Source organism: Eleutherodactylus coqui, chromosome 5, assembly GCF_035609145.1.
Source record: "Eleutherodactylus coqui strain aEleCoq1 chromosome 5, aEleCoq1.hap1, whole genome shotgun sequence".
NCBI lineage: Eukaryota > Metazoa > Chordata > Amphibia > Anura > Eleutherodactylidae > Eleutherodactylus > Eleutherodactylus coqui.
In genome coordinates, this window is record NC_089841.1 from 67,882,481 (window position 1) to 67,895,057 (window position 12,577).

At 44.0% G+C, this 12,577-nt stretch overlaps 1 protein-coding gene across 2 annotated transcripts; it reads right to left on the bottom strand.

The window, feature by feature from the left end:
• Positions 1–1,535: 1,535 nt before the first annotated feature.
• On the bottom strand, positions 1,536–11,355 carry LOC136627508 (mitochondrial amidoxime-reducing component 1-like). 2 transcript variants are annotated; one of them, XM_066602676.1, is made up of 2 exons: positions 11,299–11,355; positions 1,536–3,287 (listed from the first exon to the last, which is right to left on the bottom strand). In XM_066602676.1, the coding sequence occupies exon 2, from the start codon at positions 3,206–3,208 to the stop codon at positions 2,174–2,176; it is 1,035 nt and encodes a 344-aa protein (XP_066458773.1). In that variant the 5' UTR covers positions 3,209–3,287; positions 11,299–11,355; the 3' UTR covers positions 1,536–2,173. The 2 variants fall into 2 exon arrangements, with proteins under 2 accessions (XP_066458773.1, XP_066458771.1); XM_066602674.1 differs by lacking the exon at positions 11,299–11,355 and adding an exon at positions 10,733–10,886.
• Positions 11,356–12,577: the final 1,222 nt, after the last annotated feature.

Genomic DNA, 12,577 nt, shown 5'->3' on the forward strand with positions numbered 1-12,577 from the left:
CAAGCCCTTATACGGCCGCGTCGACAGAAAAATAAAAAGTTATTGTTTTTGAAAAATGGAGATGAAAATCTACCAAAGATGATTGCGTCCTTAAGCCCAAAATAAGCCATGTCCTAGATGGGTGAGGTGAATACAGATAGTCCCCGACTTGCGAACATTCGACTTACGAATTTCGCTAGATACGAACTATCTGTCCTGCACAGTATGATGTAATGCTATGGCATTACATCATGCTGTGCAGGGACCGGACAAGCTTCTATCAAGCCCGATAGAAGCCTGTCCGGTCAGATCGCGGTTACTAGGCAGCCGGGGGCCTTCTGAAAGGGCCTAGGGCTGTCTATGCAGAGCGCCTATCAAGCCGTGCGCTTGATGGGCACTCTGCATAGGCAGCCCTGGGGCCTTTCAGGAGGTCCCCGGCTGCCTAGCAACCGCACAGCATCCCGCGATCTCATCGTGGGACGCTGTACGGGCCCCCTGAACGTCGGGTGCAGGCTATTCCTTACAGCGGGCACCCGGCGGCAGCAGTTCCGACGAGCCGCGCCGCTCGGCGGAACTGTTAACACTTTAAATACCGCTGTCAGAGCGGTATTTAAAGTGTTAACAGTTCTGACGAGCGGCGCGGCTCGTCGGAACTGCTGCGGCCGGGTGCCCGCTGTAAGAACAGCCGGCACCCGACGTTGTATGGAGCGGGATCCACCCGCGATCCCCTCCATACAACCATTTGTTCGACTTGCGAACAAAACGGACTTGCGAACGGGCTCCCGGAACGGAACCTGTTCGCAAGTCGGGGACCATCTGTATTATATGCTCTTTCGAGAAGGTCAAAGTCAGACGTGAAGGGGGTCTGGAGAAATTCATGAATCTCTGGAATCCCTGGTTTACGTTTCTTCGCAACGTTCCTGGCCCACCACCATAAATAATTGATACCCCCAACCATTGAATTACTTATGTACTCTACTATATGTACGTAATACATAAGTGTTCTATTCTATATATCTAATAATTTTTTCTCTTTTCTCTGATATTGGAGTGTATTCTCAGCAGAGCTGTCATTGTTCTTTGTATGTTACAGGATTGATTGTTTTGTAATGTGATTTACCACTGATTTATTTCTATTTCTGTTGTAACCCCTCTCCCCCACCCTATTAAAATTGAAAAATAAAGAATATATACAAAAAAAAAAGCCGTTCCAAGAAATGCTCAAGACATTTTGGTGCTGCATGTAGAAACCATAATGTCAATTTTCATGGCTTTTGTGTTCCCCCATTGAAGTCAATAAGAAAAAGAATGCACTGAAAATGGAAATAGAATGATAAGACAAGTCATGGGTTAATAAACAGCAAACAAGCAAAATGAGGCCTACTAATGGACTGGCCAGAATAGGCTTTCCTGACATGACTAATTTTGGGGAATCTCTGCCCTTTAATAAATGAAAGAGTTAAAATAAAATAAAAAACCAACATTGACAGCCGTCGTTACACTCACTTATATTTATTAATGAAGGATTATTACAAAAGGTATTTTAGCCCTATTAAGACAGCAGCAGTAGTTGTAGTAGACAGTGATGTATTGTGTAATAGTTTTTGATATGAACGTATTAGAAGTCATTAAATATTGTATTTTAGCTGCACTGCTATTTCATTTTCAAAATCTATATGTCCTATATAACAACAGAAGGTACAAAATTCAACTATTATTACCTATAAAACAAACGGTACAATATAAAGCTCTAGCTATCTGAGGAGTACAATTAGCACCAACACCTAGCAGATACAGGGTTTAATCAATCATGATTAACTAGAGTAGAAGTTAAGTGACTTGTAAATGATTAGAAATACTTGGCTGCTATCAAAACAGCGCTGAACTTGTATACAGGCTATGTGTGGTATTGCAGCTCAGCTCAACATTGGGGAATTGCTTTTTAAAAGGGGTTGTCTCACTTCTAGCTTTTTGTTGCAGGAAGCAGACAGCTCCGTACATTGCGCAGTGGCCCACGTTGGTACTGGAGGCTGAGTCTTATTGAAGTAAATGGCACTTAGCCTGCAGTACCAACTTGGGCCAATGGCACAATGTATGGAGCTGTCTGTTTCCTGCAGCAAAACATCTAGTGGGACAACCTCTTTAATGACTCCAGTTTAACCTATTATGTAGGTTTTGCCCAATGGGATCGTTTCTATTCACTCCGGCGGACCATCATATACACTGGATCTCCAACTCTCAACTTCCCGGTTTTCTCAACTCCATAATATTGCCCGAATAGGGGTGCTTTTTTGTAGAGGTGGCTCAGGTTCTCATCACTCATTCGGAAGGTTCTCAGTGTATCGAGTGGTTCTTGCCGGGTCATTTCTCCAGTGTTTGGGTTAACTGTGGTCAAGATACATCGACCACATGCCATGACTCTCTTCAGTCTTATGGTACCCACCTTCACATCATCCCAACCATCCTCCGAAAAAGCCTCACACCCAGACACAACAATGCAAGGTCGGAAATTGGCCAGAGAGACAGGATTTTCCAGTCGTTTGTTGAGTTCTTCCAGTGATGTTTCAGACACCAACATGATGGGACTGGCATCGGGATAGGCAATGACATCTTTCTCCCGGAAAGGCCTCTCAGCTTCCTTGGACTTCCGTGGCTTCATCACATTGGGCTCGAAATGCACCAAGCGGTAGGGACTACTACTCTGAAAATAGGTAGTTAGCCAGTGGGACATTTCATCTCCACAGTCGCGACCCTGGATGTCAAAACCAAATACTCGGCAATTCAAAATTTTATTGCTCTTGGGCTGCATCACTGGGACCAATATCTTCTCCATCCCTGGGGCTTCAAGGCAGAGTGAGTCTCCACAGCCAGTTACAGATATAAGCACCATTCGTGGCTCTTGTCGACCAGTCACCATCTGTCCCTCCTCAGTCACCACCAACCAGTGCCGATCCTCAAGTTCTCCATGTCTTAACCCCAGTGTTAAACACTCGGCTTCTGGCACTGAGACAGCTTTACATGACTTCACGGGGTATATAAGAAGTTGGGAGACTGTACCTACTTTTCTCAGCTCTACATGTTCACCACATTTCTTTCTCCACCACATCCAAGAAGCAACGGCGGTGACTCCAAGACCAGCTGCACAGAGCAGAGGCAAGCGATGACGTTGGAAGTTCTCAACCACAGACTGTATCGCTCCAGAGATGTTCGCAAGTGAAGAGGTCGACATTTTCTTTGGCAATTCCTGGAAATATTCAAGTGTCTATACTCTAGGTCCCCTTGATGTGGGTCACGTGGCTGCTTGAACCCTACAACAAGAGGATATCAGGTCACAAACAAGTTTGTACTAAATGTTCTATCATAGAGAACCAACTATAATAACAGAAGCAAAGTCATAAATAAGGATTCTCATCTCTTATGGCCTACACTGGGATGGAAACACATCTCAGATATTGTTCTTCTACAGGGATCCTCTGTTGCCTACATCCACACTTGGAGAGGGGGGACTTTTTCTTTGGAGAGGGGAACTTGTAACCACTTCTAAATAATACCACTATACAATTATGCTTCCTTTTTCTAGGGTTGAACTGAGTTGACAAGGTTTGCACTGGAGAGCATCTGTTATCAATTATATTCTACCTTCAACCGTTTATGGCGGCTGCTGTATATTATGTAATGCACATTGTGTAAGTCAGTACATTCCCTGGCTGCTGCCCATCATATCATGTTTAAAGTCACTATTTACTCTGAGACTTTGAGGTTATATATTATATTCCATTCATTTACTTGAACACCTCTTTAAGGGTGGATTCACAAATGGGCTAATTTAACCCTGCCACTCCATGTTAGGAACAGGGGACGCCATTTATTCAGGTCCTTCTCTATCCCCTCTGCGAATGGGAGATAATTAAGTTTAAATGCCTGTGAGACGTCTCCCGGAAGCTGGATACCCAGGTATCTTATGTTAGTTTTGCGCCAACGAAAGGGGAATGATTTTTCCAGGTGTGACACCTCACTCTGCGGGAGTGTGATATTCAAGACCTCTGATTTTTGGGTGTTGACTTTATAATTGTTGCTCTTATTGAATCTTTTGAACTCTTCGAGGAGGACCGGCATACCAACACGAGGATTAGACATGTATAGAAGCAGAGGGCCATTTTGTGTTCCAGGTTCCCGATTTGGATACCTCTGATGGATCCATTATTGCGAATGGAGTTGGCCAACGTCTCCATGGTCAGGACATATAAGAATGGCGAGAGTGGGCAACCTTGTCTGGTCCCATTCCCGATTCCGAAGGCTTCTGATAGCGCCCCATTGACCCTGACTCTTGCTGTGGGGCTATGATACAATGCCATTATCCACTGCTTCATCCGTGTTCCCAATCCCATGCTGTCCAATGTGGCAGAGAGGAAGGGCCAACTTACTCAGTCAAAGGCCTTTTCGGCATCAATTGCCAGTAGGCATAGAGGAGCTCGATGGCGCTTGGCCCTGTCAATAAGGGAAAGTGTTTTTATGGTATTGTCCCTTGCCTCTCTGCCTGGGACAAAGCCTACCTGTTCTCTGTGGACAAGTCGCGGTATAATATTTTGGAATCTGTTAGCTATAAGTTTGGCAAACAAAGAATTCTCAGTCCACCACTAGGGCTGTCATGCCGCCGTTTTGTTTATTTATTTGATTTCAGTTTTGTTTATCAAGGCTCTGACTTAGTGACTACCTTATTGAGGGACTAGTACAGGTCTTAGAATTCTTTGACCACTCTATTGAGGGACTAGTATAGGTCTTAGGAATTTTCCTTTTAAGTCTTAGTCAAAATTATCAGATGGCTAGTCAAAATTATCAGATGGCTACTCAAAAGGCGGCTAGCTTGGGCCGCTGTGAATATGCTATCTGATTATCTAGGGACCCGATTGCAAAAAATCTTGCTTTTTGGGTACTCTTTGATCTAACGGCCAAAATTTCTCGCTCTTTCTGCACTCGGGATTAATATCCCTGCGAAATTACATTTTCCGTTTAAAAGGGTAGAAATGTCTCTTACCTGTACCCTACTCCTTTTTCTACCATTGTAGTAGTAGGGTTTTTGTAGTCCTGTCAGTTCATTCATCTTATATGGTGACAATGATTTATTCAGTAACATAATCGTCTCCAGTTGAAATGACAGTTCTACGTTCATTGATCCCTATATACCCAGCGTATCATTTATTTGACAACGCTGGATATTTTGAGGCTTCATTAATTTTTCTATTTTGAACCACTATCCAATTTCTGACTGGTAGTCATCAAACCAGTAAATTACCATCTTTCGCGTATTGAAACCTCTGATGAACCCACGTAGTGGGAGAAACGCGTTGGGTTACATTCATAATTATTAGTAGTCCGGCATATACCATCTCTTGATGTGAACAACGTATATATAATCAAGCCTGACCACTAAGTGGTGGTTGGGTCACGTTCTTACACATCCAAATGTCGGACTTATGTCATCTTTTTATTTTCTGATTAGGTTGACGTGTATGCAATAGATTCTGATAATTTTGTCAGATTCTGCAAAGAGACCGAGTGCACTAAGCGGCTGAGTTATAACGATACTCAGACTGATCGGTCTATTACTGTTTATGGACAGTGGTATCAATAATTTCTATCGGCTCCATGGGTTTTCCTGGATCTAGATTTATGTGTGTATGTTCTTCCTTTTAGTCATTTTTCTAATAAAAGTTATATTTTATAATTTTCGGTTTAGGGTCCACATAGTCAGCTTTCTCTAAATTAGCTGGACTTTACTGCCTCTGTTAAATTTCCGACTGATCAGCTGAGCGGGCGCATGCTGTCAGTGCCACAAATACAGAGGTTGGAGTGTAATCAGTGGAAGCCTCCACGGCAACCTCTGTGTAGTGGCCGGTGCTTGTAACTGCAGGTACAGCTTGCGTTGATTTCAATGTGATCCCCAGCCTGCAGTTACAAGCGCCAGCCCCTAAACGGAGGTCGGCGCATAGACTTCTGCCCCGACCTCTGCATATTTGCGGCACTGACAGCATGCGCCCGCTCAGCTGATCAGTTGGGGTCCCAGGGTGATGGACCCCAGCTGATCTACTAATGATGACCTAGCCTGATGATAGGTCATCAATAGTATTTCACTGGAAAGTCCCTTTAAAGGCACAGACAAATTAAAAGCTAAATTTGCATGTCTTACATAGCGATGATTTTGTAGCCCGTGTGAACCAGGCTTAAGTTCAAGTATTTCCTGATAAGTTTTATTCTTGAAACCTTCTGCCATTTTTGTAGCCAGTCTTTGGACTTGTTCTATTGTATTAATGTCTTTCTGTAGGTAGGTCAGCAGAACTGGACACAGTATTGCACATGTGGTCTCACTAGAGCTGTATACATCAGAATCACAATCTCGCTCTTTCTACTGGTTATACCTCCATTATGCATCCTACTTGCTTTCTTTGTTGCCTGATGGTACTGTGGACACTTTTGAAGCTGTCAGAAATCAGAACCCCTAATTCCTTCTCCTCTGAAGTCCTGGATAACACAGAACAACTAATTTAATACTCATTCTGAGGATTTCTTCTCCTTAAGCGCATTATTTTATATTTGGAAATATTAAAATTGCAGATTTGTTTTGACCATTTATCCAGTAAAGCTAAATCATCTTCCATGTTACAGACAGCACCCAGAGTATGAACACTTTGCACACCTTTGTGTCATCAGCAAACAGACAGACTTTACCTATTAGGGTGCATTCACACGAACGTATATCGGCTCGGTTTTCACGCCAAGCCGATACACTTTGTCCTCGTGTGCGGGGGGGGGGGGGGGGAGCCAGGAGCAGGAACTGAGCTCCTGCCCCCTCTCTGCCTCCTCTCCGCCCCTCTGCACTATTTGCAATGGGGAGAGGCAGGGGTGGGGCTAAGTTCCGAGAATTAGCCCCGCCCTGCCTTCTTTCATTGCAAATAGTGCAGGGGGGAGGAGAGGAGGCAGAGAGGGGGCGGGAGCTCAGTTCCTGCTCCTGGCTCTACCATCCTCCCCCCCCCCCCCCCCCGCACACGAGGACGACGTATATCGGCTCGGCGTTAAAACCGAGCCGATATACGTTCGTGTGAATGCAACCTTAACCTTCTCCTATGTCACAAATATGCATATTAAAAAGAACAGGACCCAGAACAGACCCTTGTGGTCACCGCTTGTAACTTGTCTCCGTTCAGAATATACTTACAAAAACACTCCGGTATCTTTTACCCGATTGTGAATCCACCGGCCTATAAAAGGATTGTCTAATTTTCAGTAATTTCTCTATAAGCTCTTTATGTGGAACTGTATGAAAGGCTTTACTGAAACCCAGATAGGCGAAATCCACAGCCCCACCTTCATCCTCCACTTTTGTGACACGGACAGTACAGGAAGCAGAACACGCTGTCTGTAGTGCAGAGGCCTAAATTGGTATTGCAAGTGCAGCTCCCATTGAATTCATTGGAAGCTCTGCCTGCAGTACCAAACTGCGGAGCTGCAATGTTGTCAGTGCAATCTGCTTCCAGTGCTGACTACATGGTCAGCAGTGCTGGAAACCAGCTAACCGTTGAGGAGGATCCTAAGCAGCAGACCTCTGCCAATCCACTATTGCCATAAATAGTTGAAAGTCTGCAGTGATTGTGCATCATGACTGCTCCAAGAATCTCTCTGGGTGCGGGAGGTGAACTATGAAACATCAGAGTAATCAAGCATTTCCAAGAAGCATGCAGGAGGAGACAACCTGCCATATGCTGGGTGGGTCACACTGATTTTTTGGTACATGGTTAACATGTTTGAAGTAATAACCATGTCCTTTTAGTTCAACCACTGAATGGGAAAAGACATTGCAGAATGAGAAGGGTATGCGATCAGAATATTCTGGTATGGATGCAGGTTTTCTCTCCCATAATATCTATAACATATCAATATATGTCTATTCGACAGGACTAGGAATGATCCCAAAACCAAAGTAGTCCCTTTACTATTCAAGTGAATGGTGCGGTGTTGCAATCCCAACTCAGAGCCAGGCCATGACACCTTCATTCTCGTCACAGGTGGGGTTTCTGGTATTTGGACACTTGTCAATCAGATATGGATTGTATATCTGATTGATATACCGGTGATGACATAGGTTTCCCCTAGACCAAGCGCCCTCAGAAGTCTGTAGATTTAATTTGCTGATTAAGACCAGAAAGTGAAACATTCCCCATCGTTCTGATCTAGCTTTATTTTGCAATTGAAGATTTGTTTTAATCTATTGTCTGTGCATGATTATGTGGCGGCCATCCTGCCTGAGCTGCACTTAACAGCATTTAGAGATGTGCTTTAGAGCAGCCTCATGGGCCATAGACACAAAGACCTCTACTGGAGACTGTTGTGGTCATGCTCTGTGACATATGTCCATCTAATTCAGCCCATTACCCATCCCCAAATGTTGATCCAGAAGAAGGCAAAAAGCCCCAATGGGATAGAAGCCAATTTTTTACTCATTAAAAATGGAAAATACTCCTTCCTGACTCCAAGTCTGGCAATTGGAATAATCCCTGGATCAACAGTTCCAGACTATTATTAGGCTTAGTGGTCAGTGTGAAAACTGCAAGATTTTAGGATTTAAAAAAAGAAAAAAAGTTTGTAACACCTAAAAGGTTGTAAAAAAAAACAAAAAAAAAAAGTCAAATATTCTTTAAAAAAATGTTTTAAACATTAAACTTGATTTATATAATAGTTATTTTACAATGATGCATTGCCTTTAAGCCTCAACCCCCTGAGGGATGCCTGGTCTAGGTGAAATATACTGGGGATGCTTTAAGGTTATCTTTTAACCAGCGATAGGCCTGGATATATCAGTGTATATTCACGTCACGATGTAGGGGGGAGATTAGCTGCGATTTGTGGTCACTGAAGCAGCAACTTACCGAGAACACGCGTGAATTAAATCTCACAGTATACAAGGTGCAGTCAAAAAGATGGATCCAGTGCTATCTCTCACTACTGGTGTCCTGTATTGAAATAACAATGTTGTACTTTAATAGGAAAAGCGTGTGGCGCTCTCGCTCATGACTTGAAGGTTGCAGGTTCAATCCCTACTTGGGTCAGGTAGACGGCTCAAGGTTGACTCATCCTTTCGTGGTCAGTAAAATGAGTAGCCAGCTTGCTGGGGGGTAAAAGAGGACAGGGGAAGGCAATGGCAAACGACCCCGCAAAAACAGTCTGCCAAGAAAACGTCATGATGTGACATCACCCAAGGAGTCAGTCGTGACTCAGTGCTTGTATCGGGGGACTTTACCTTAATCTACTTTAATAGGATTACATGGATGCACTGCACGATGGTATGGTGCACAAGCCCTTTTGGGTTGTAGAAAACGAACATAATTTGGTGTAACTTAGAGAGACTCGGAAAGTGGATTTCTGCTTCTCACAGGCTAGTCTTCAACTTTGCAGTTGAGTTTTACTCTTCATATCTTAGAGCCAACAACTCAAAATTGAAATCCATCTTCCAGTCCGTACACCACCCCATCATGTAGCATCCATGTCTTTCTACTCAAGAGCGTTATTGTTTTTACAATATAGGACACCATTAGTGAGATATAGTGCTGGATCCGTCTTTTTGACTGCACCCTGTATATGTAATAATACTGTCACTACGAATGTTGTGCTTTTAACATTCACTTATTATTGTTCTTAATACTTGTTCATTAATATTAACCCTTTCCAATCCAATTTGTATCCTGGTTTTCCTAGGTGGCTTACTTTTTTTCTGCCGTTATACAATGGCGCTATATGCTGGCTAAAGCCAGTACTGCATGAGGTGACAGCAGAGAGGCTGGTAATATACAGTAAGAGAACCCTGACGGACATCTTCCAACATCGGAGCTGTACAGCTTTAAATCATAATGTCTTAAGATGTCAGACAGTGGATTGGAAAGGGTTAATACATGGGAAAGATATTAAGAGGGATCAGTGGTCTTTCGATACCAAATGCAAAGACTAAAAGGTGTTGAAATTGCTCTTCATCCACTTTAGCTTTTTATTAACTTCAAAGAAATGTTAATAGGGCCATAAAGGGATCTTTACTTTTTCTCTTCTGATCGCAAGGCAACGGTAAATGATACCAGCTCCTTTTGGCGTGCGCCAAGATGTCCCAGTACTTCACCTTTGGCCAATGAAGGTGAAAACAGAAGAAAGTAAACTCTCCTTCAAACATAGCCTGCAACACCAATACTATCAGGGCAAACCTAGTTCAGTTTGCAAAAATCACATGCTGTTCAAATACATTACAAAGAAGCAAGCAGCAGCTATGCCTCCTAATGCATGCTTGATTCAGCCCAGCATGCATGTGAAAGCGAGCGGAGAAAGACGCTGGAAGACATCTGGTTGTGTATTACCTCCCCAGAGAGTCAGGAGACTCTGCCATACACATCAGGTGATCATCCAGTCCTGCCAAAATCAGAGTAATGTATGTAACCACCCTTGATACAAAAATACCACAATTTTGCAAAAAAAAAAAAAGGTTCCCCCGTTGTCCACACTGCACCCCTACACATGCTGAACCACAAGATCAGCAGATTCTTCATTTACATTCGAATCACGAAGTGTTAAGTCCACAGGCCTGTCTACAGTGGCTGATGACTGCGATCACTCTGCCCAGGTTCTCGGGTCTGCTCTTATAATGACCCAGGGACACAGGTCGGACAACTCATAAAGTGATTGTCAAGTTTAGTCCCGTCACTTCCAGCTGAACACTCACCGTCCTGCGGCTGCGATAAGTCTATTCTCTGCAGAGTCCCCTTCCTGGGCCCAACAGGAAAGCTCTTAGCACGCCCCCTCTGTTATTGCCAACTATTCATCGCTCACTTGGCAGACACTTCATACTTCATTTGCAGAACGAAGTTCACAGCGCACGGCGGATTATGCTGCGATATCAACTATAATTTATCGGTCATGATGCATCGCCCATTTGCAGAATGCAGCCAGACCAGCCCAAGCCTGACGTCTCCGATACGGTCCGCTGATCTGTGTTTAATCCTACAACGTCCGAGTATCTAAGCTTATCATGTGATACTGCATCACGGAGCTGCTGCAGTTAGTTTACCTTTTAGGTGATATTCACATAGAAACTTGTTGCAGGAATTTCCCCAACTTCCCCAATCATGACTTGCCAGAACCCATGTGCTTGCCAGAACCCATGTGCTTGCCAGAACCCATGTGCTTGCCACAACCCATGTGCTTGCCACAACCCATGTGCTTGCCGCCAAATGCAACCCATTCAGATGAATGAAACTGCATTTTAGGTGCAGAAATTTTTGCAAATACCTGCCGTGTGTAAATCTGTTCTTATAAATGGCGTCGTTACACAAGCTCTGCGAGAAATTCTGGCAGACTCTTCTTGTGGGTGTTACATTGGCACCCGTATGCACCGTGTGTGCCAGCCTACATGTGATCCTGCAGACATCAATGCTGCGTGCAACAGATGAATGCATTAATGAGAACTGCATTACCAGTAAGTATACTGTGTATATAATGAGGTATATCAAATTGTGAGAGCCCCTCTGCCAGCCACAAGACGACCTCCACCTACAGTATATACACTCTGGCTGTGCTGTACATTTGGCAGTATGACAGAGTCCATCTTAGACGTGCTCCGTCCCCATCTGTCCGAGGCAGATTTTAATTAGTTTAGATCCTATATGCCCCAGTTCGTTTGCAGGCCATAGGCTCTGAGAGGGACGAGCTTGTTAGCGTAGGGTTCCCTCTGAGGATTCGCTAGGTCTCTGGCAGATGGACTCTTGCAATTTGATCACAATATGCATCAAGAACCTCCATTATATACCTAGATCTGCGATATTGCTACAAGTATGAAGTCATGTATGCAGTGTTGGCCTATTATTTCTTGGCACTTTTAGTGTTATTGCACCATTTAGGTTTGCTCTTTGCATTTCAGCCAGTTAAACAGCGACACGCACCTATATACGTTCACTCTGGATGTGCTGTCTGGTTTACTTTGCATTGCACATTTGATCCTGTGCCTTAGTGATCCGAATGGGGTCAACGGCCAATGTGGTAGGTTCATGATCACTGCATTAGTGCATCCAGTAGCAATGCTTTCCAGTAAATGTTTCTACTGAGGAATTAGATTAATTTTTATTGCCCATTTCGATGAAAACACATTCTTTTTTCATTCCTGCCCCCTAACCTGACCGCCTGTCACATTCTGGAAGGTCTCCTCAGTGTATTGCAGCCCCCTGTCTTATCAGGCACCGGCTTCTTGGTGAAAAGTTAGCTTTCACTTTCAATCAATCCCATGATGCATCAGCACAGCATTAGCTGAGACTATACCACTTCTGCCTGCTGGAGGGACAGTGTGAGCCTTTCACAAACTGCTACAAGTGAGTAGTACACAAATTGCCTAGTGTATGCACTATACACTTCTCTGTACATCCGCCAGACCTGGATTTGTCCATTAGACTGTTAGATAGTGAAATCTGGTTCATCAGACCAGAGAAGATCTCCACTGCTCCAGGGATGACGTGCTATATACCGCACCAGCCAATGCATGGTGTATGGGGATATCAGGCTTGCGTGTAGAATCCTA

What these genes read in the sequence shown, in the direction of transcription:
- LOC136627508 (XM_066602676.1), bottom strand. Translation starts at nt 3,208, where the DNA reads ATGTCGACCTCTTCACTTGCGAACATCTCTGGAGCGATACAGTCTGTG.